Source organism: Oncorhynchus keta, chromosome 23, assembly GCF_023373465.1.
Source record: "Oncorhynchus keta strain PuntledgeMale-10-30-2019 chromosome 23, Oket_V2, whole genome shotgun sequence".
Taxonomy (NCBI): Eukaryota; Metazoa; Chordata; class Actinopteri; order Salmoniformes; family Salmonidae; genus Oncorhynchus; species Oncorhynchus keta.
The window spans coordinates 18,962,734-18,968,751 of NC_068443.1; the positions used below are offsets into that span (position 1 = coordinate 18,962,734).

Genomic DNA, 6,018 nt, shown 5'->3' on the forward strand with positions numbered 1-6,018 from the left:
CAACTGTCTGGTTTGATTGAATCAGCTGAGAGCCATGTCACAATAGAGGATCTATTCAATCTGTGAAGCTGAAGAGTTACAGATTCCGCAATAGTAATGTAAAGGCAATTTGCGATTGAGCCGGCGTATACAGCGTTTACCGTGAATGCAGTCTCCGCTAAAGCATGAACATTGCCTTTAAATTTCAATCACGGATTGCGGATTGAATAGAGCCCTAAGTAGGCCTGTTAGAATTAATGTTTCCTTTCTCCATTTGAAGTAATCACTGATTAGACATGACATGTTTGGGCAAGTGAATACAACGGCTCCAGAATATGGCTTTCACCTGTCCAGTCATTTCTAATGACTGAAATTAGGAATGAAGGATGTACTTTATTTTTACCTTTTTTCTCCCTAATTGGTAGTTAGTCTTCTCCCATCTCTACAACTCCCATACGGACTCAGAAGAGGCGAAGGTCGAGGGCCATGCATTCACCTAAACACGGTCCTGCCAAGTCGCACTGCCTGCTTAACCTGGAAGCCAGCACACCGATGTGTCGGAGGAAACACTGTACAACTGGCGACCGAAGTAAGCGTGCATGGGACAAGGACTTCCCGGCCAGCCAAACACTACCCTAACCCGGACGACACTGGGCCAAACGTGCGCCGCCTTATGATACAGCCCGGGATTCAAACCCTGGCCTTAGACCGCTGCGCCATCGGAAGGCAGGATGCACTTTTAAAGGATTTGAACAGGGCCATTGCATTGACTACATACATCACATTTCCCCGCCCTCTTTTCTTTCATTTTCCTTCTGAAACATTCCTCTATTGTTGCAGATAGAAAAGTGTTGCATAGAAAGGACATGCTTATCCATGGAGGGTTGTGTCCATTCATTCTATACAATTACATTCTAGCTGCAAGGGTCTGAATGTTCAACCCAAATTAATAGGCCCCTTCTATTGAGGAGCAAGCCAATTGAAATGTAAATTGGTCAATTGATGTATCTGCTGTGCCTATGAAATACATTTATCATGATCAGGGCAATCAATCTATTTTGTTACATTTTGATAAATGTTAAATTAAAGATAATTACATTAATAGAATATGGTTTCTGTTAATACACCATGTTGTGGTGATTAATTTGCATGAATTCCCATAACCTAAGATCAACTATATTCTCTCTCAAGCCACCAACACATTTGTGCTTTGGTCACTATGGGACTCAGATATTACGAATGGGGAACTCTGTAGCCTACAACAAATCAGATGGTTATTGTTCACTCTGAATTATTCACTCTATTTTGAGTAAGTCAAACTGATTGATGTGAATCTGTGTAGGGAAATGTGGTTGTTGAATCATGACAATAACAACTAACAATCCTTCACTTCATACAACAGACATTTCAGAAAGGTTGGTCAGAATGAGAAACCAGTCATGCCCACGCCTCTGATTTACGGTTCATCCTACCCAAAGAAGAAAACAGAAACAATAAATTGCCTCTATTACTCTCTGCTTTTACTTTTTGTAACCACATAAAATGCACATAAGACTGGGGTGTGTTAAAAGTTACTCATATTTCTTCTGTAAACTTACTGGCTCAAGCACACAGTGGATTCCAGGGGGAAAAAAACATGGCCTGTTAACAGCAATTCTAGATAAGGAAATGTCAGCTCAGGGATTTGAAATTGCAACCCTTTCAGTTACAAGTCCACCACTCCAACCACTAGGCTACCCTCGGAGATAAACTGAAATAGATTGTGTTAGCCAAATATTTAATGAACCTTTATTTAACTTTGTAAGTCAGTTAAGAACAAATTCTTATTTACAATGACAGCCTACCCCAGCCAAACGCTAACCCGGATTACACTGGGATGCCCACACGTGGATGGTTGTGATACAGCCTGGAATCAAACCAGGGTCTGTAGTGACACCTCTAGCACTGAGATGGAATGCCTTAGACTGCTGCGCCACTCGGGAGCCCCCAAAGTGTTTTGCTTTGAAGTCCAAAAATTAAGTAAGGGTACTGTTTGGATGTGGAGACTGGATATTGCCAAAGTAAGCAGTTTATGAGGAGACAAATGCCAAGAGCGGAACATCTGTTAACATCTGGTATTTTATTTACGTACAAAAGTGAAATACAATTCAAGAGTGCACATAGAAATACATATACATCAAGAAATAAAAAGTTCTTCCATAAACAGGTACATAGAAAATATACAAAAACAAATAGCTCTATATAGAATACTGATATGGGAAATATTTGAACAAAGAGCAAGATGTTCCAACAACTCTTGTTAAAGACGTTTAGAAATTGAAGTGAATACTCAACAGTAGAGGCTGCGGAGGGGAGGACGACTCATAATAATGGCCGGAAAAGAGCAAATGGAATGGTATCAAACACCTGGAAACCATTCGTTTGATGTATTTGATACCATTCCACTCATTTCGGTCTAGCCATTACCAAGAGCCCGTCCTCCCCAATTAAGGTGCCACCAACCTCCTGTGATAGTCAAGTGACAATTTGGCTACTAAATCGGCAGTTCAGTGGTGTGATTTTCAATGAAACAGGCCTAATACTAATAAAAATGCTCCTCTTATTTGAAATTCTTTAGCATTATTTTGAAATAACAATTCAACTGCTGCCATTCTAAATGAAATGTCAATGCTTTACAGGAGTATACTGTAGGTAGACAATCTAAAGTCCTATACACTATATGGTGTTGCTATTACAACACTACTTTGTTGATTCATTTCCATTTCATTTTCATTTCATTTCCACAGCTGCAGTCTCCTCTCCATTAACATTATAGTCTCCCACCGGGCCACTAACAAGGACCTTCATACGTTCAGGGAAGTCCTCAGATTTGGGGTACAGGAGGAAGTCATAGACCAGAGCAGCTGCCACACCTCCACTCATTGGCCCCACCCAGTACACCTGCCACGGTGCAAAGAAGTCAATCATCGAATCAATGGAAGAACAGATTGAAGACAAATATTACAGGGTTAACTTTAACTTTGCTTTTTTACAATAAAACAATAGAGATGCTGTCACTCAGTAACCACTTTATTGAAAGTAGCTCAGCTTTGGTAATCATTTTAGAAGTTTATTGAATTTACTAGTCATGGAATTGATGTCACACTAAATGCAAGGAATCTGCAAACACGTGCCTGCAAACACACCATATCCACTTACCCAGTGATTTGTATAATCATTCATGATCAAAGCTGGTCCAAAGGATCGGGCCGGGTTGATGCCACAGCCTGTGTAGCTGATCTGTACACAACAACAAGATAAATATCTTAGGACAATATGAGGGATGAGACGATCTGTTGTAAAATCAATATAAATAGTTTATGGTTATAGGATTAGGCCTAGGGTCTGAGATGTAAATTCAACAGTTGACATTGGCACTGAGTAAAATTAAGCTTTAATTCAGTGGTGATTTGTCACAATAACACATTCAAAATCCATGTTTTGTTAATTGGATGCATGTGTCAGAGGAGATACCTTGTTGACAAACTACTATAAGTAACTTACGGCTGCCAAGTGTCCCAGAGCGACAGAGAGCCCGATGGCCAGGGGGGCAGAGCCGGTGATATCACGCCGCCTTTTATCAGTTACTGCTATGACACACAGGACCAGCTGGAAGGTAGCCAGGAGCTCGATGCCAACGCCTTGGCTGGCACTGACACCATTTAGCTACGAGGGGGAAGGAGGGGGGCAGAGGGGGAAATAAACAAAAACAATTTGTCAGTGTGCATCAGCGTGATGGATGTTTTTCTCACCTACTATGTGATATTCTAAATAGCTGGCAAAGCAAAGGCTTCCCTTGTGAAGTGCAGGGTGAGGAGAAAAAAAATCTAATTTGAAATGTAATGTAAACTTTCAGCAGGCTGATAGTCTAACTATAATTTGTCAAAGTCTGAGCAAGTCTTAGTTTATTCATTCATTGAAATGGTAAATGATTGAAAGATGTTGATAATTGATCATATTCTTACAAACTTTGCTAATGTGCAATTTACATCATTTAGAATTCCATTAATGGCAATAGATGTGATGATCCTCTGTATCAACAGCTTAAAAGACAATATAACTTGGTGTCCATAGGAGGCATGTGAGGGTTTTTTATGGCATGGGAAAGTAACTACCATCCAGCTGTACATCCTATATTCACTAGAGAATAGCAGAAGCACCTATGCTTAATATGAGTTAGTGTGGTCATAAAAAAACATTACATTATTCTGTTAGTCAATAGTTTGCAGCCTGGGCATTCAAGCTTACTCATGAATGACATCCCATTTGAGTCCCTTCAAAAATCATTGAGTCGAACTAAATTAAACTAAGTTCAATCAACAATTTTATCAATGCAGTGCATGCAGGTTCACATGCATTACTGTTTGCCAACAACTATGAGATGCAATATACATTTATCAAGAAATTGCACACAAAGTTCAAACACTTCCCATAAAATGCTATTGAAAGCCAACATTTCTAATTGAAAAGGACACACATTAACCATCTATATTCAAATTTGCATTCTGAAACAAATTAGCCAAAATGAGCCACTCACAGCATTGACCCCCAGTGCAGTATTTGCCTCTGGCCGGGTTCCATAGACAATAGCACTGGCCAGAGTAGAGCCCAGCATCTGAGCCACTATGTACATCATCCCCTTGAACACGCTGATCTGGCAGCTGGCCAGCATGCCCAGTGTCACAGCTGGGTTCAGGTGGGCTCCACTGATGTGGCCCAAACTCTGGGCCAGCGTGGCGATGGCCAGACCAAAGGTCAGAGAAACCTTCACCTCCTGGTCAGGAGCGGTGTTGTTTGAGTTCCCAATAGCAGCTGAGATGCTGAGAAATATGAACATGGTCATCCCAACAAGCTCGGCTAGTACAGCCCTCCAGAATGCCTTGCTCTTGAACTCTCTCATCTTGCCTGTAGCCTGGACGTATGGTGGTCTTATCTGAGATAATGTAGAGTGGTGTCAGTGGAACTCCCAAACAACATCAACAGGCTGCATTTATAAGGCTGCTGATAATGAAGGGAGGCGGGTTCTAAAAAGTGAAAGGGAAGGGAGAAATCCAAAAGGCTTGTTTTCTTCTACACCCCCCTTTCCCTCACTCTTTTACTGGTCTCCCTCTCCCTCTTTTCCTCCCTCCCATCCCTCTCGTTTCCCATACTCCCTGCACTTACTTATTTTTTTCTCCCTCTGGACTTTCAGAAGTAGTGGTGTAGAACAGGCTGTAGTAGGACAGAGGGGAAGTTGTACTCGGAGGCACTTTGTTTCTCCATTCATAAAGACATCTACAGTAGCAGGACTTTATGACTACAGTATAAGGTGAGAGTCCACAAGGTTTGTTGCTTGGGATTTCTAACTATGGTGTTGTTGGAACATATTTCCAAGTCCCATCTTCAAATATTATAGTGTGCGCTTCTTCGATATGTTTACCTGTTAAGATGTCTCTATACCAGTGAATAGCATCAATAATTGACTTTCCACATTAACTCAGCAGTGACTGGGTCACAGCAGAGCCTCCAAAGAGGACAGAGTCTGTCCCTAACATGGCACTCTAAAGACATGCACGTGAGTTTGTTCCCATAGTGGGAGATTCAGGGAATATATACATTGGGAATCCATCTGGATAAATGCTATTCAACATGATTTGATAGAAATCTATGTGCAATAAAATCTCTATATATACACATACACATACACACACACACTGAACACTGATTTCTTTACTTCTTAATGCGCTTGAGCCAATCAGTTGTGTTGTGACAAGGCAGGGGTGGTATACAGAATATATCCCTATTTGGTAAAAGACCAAGTCCATATAATGGCAAGAACAACTCAAATAAGCAAAGAGAAACGGCAGTCCATCATTACTTTAAGACATGAAGGTCAGTCAATCCTTATTCCCCAGAATACTGTTTTTTATTTGGTATTTGTTTATTATTTGTAATAAATGTGCAAACATTTGCATGGTCATTATCGGGCATTGTGTGTAGATTGATGAGGACATGTTTTTA

At 40.8% G+C, this 6,018-nt stretch overlaps 1 protein-coding gene across 1 annotated transcript; it reads right to left on the reverse strand.

Annotated features, from left to right (window-relative positions):
• Positions 1-2,079: 2,079 nt before the first annotated feature.
• Positions 2,080-4,995, reverse strand: LOC118401947 (aquaporin FA-CHIP-like). Its single transcript, XM_035799668.2, has 4 exons — positions 4,556-4,995; positions 3,523-3,684; positions 3,178-3,258; positions 2,080-2,919 (listed from the first exon to the last, which is right to left on the reverse strand). Exons 1-4 carry the CDS (start codon positions 4,916-4,918, stop codon positions 2,749-2,751), a joined length of 777 nt encoding a protein of 258 aa, XP_035655561.1. The 5' UTR covers positions 4,919-4,995; the 3' UTR covers positions 2,080-2,748.
• Positions 4,996-6,018: the final 1,023 nt, after the last annotated feature.

What these genes read in the sequence shown, in the direction of transcription:
- LOC118401947 (XM_035799668.2), bottom strand. Translation starts at nt 4,918, where the DNA reads ATGAGAGAGTTCAAGAGCAAGGCATTCTGGAGGGCTGTACTAGCCGAG. An exon ending in CTCTGGGACACTTGGCAGCC is followed by an intron (nt 3,259 to 3,522) that starts GTAAGTTACTTA and finishes TGTTGTGTACAG; the next exon opens with ATCAGCTACACAGGCTGTGG. An exon ending in ATGATTATACAAATCACTGG is followed by an intron (nt 2,920 to 3,177) that starts GTAAGTGGATAT and finishes GCACCGTGGCAG; the next exon opens with GTGTACTGGGTGGGGCCAAT.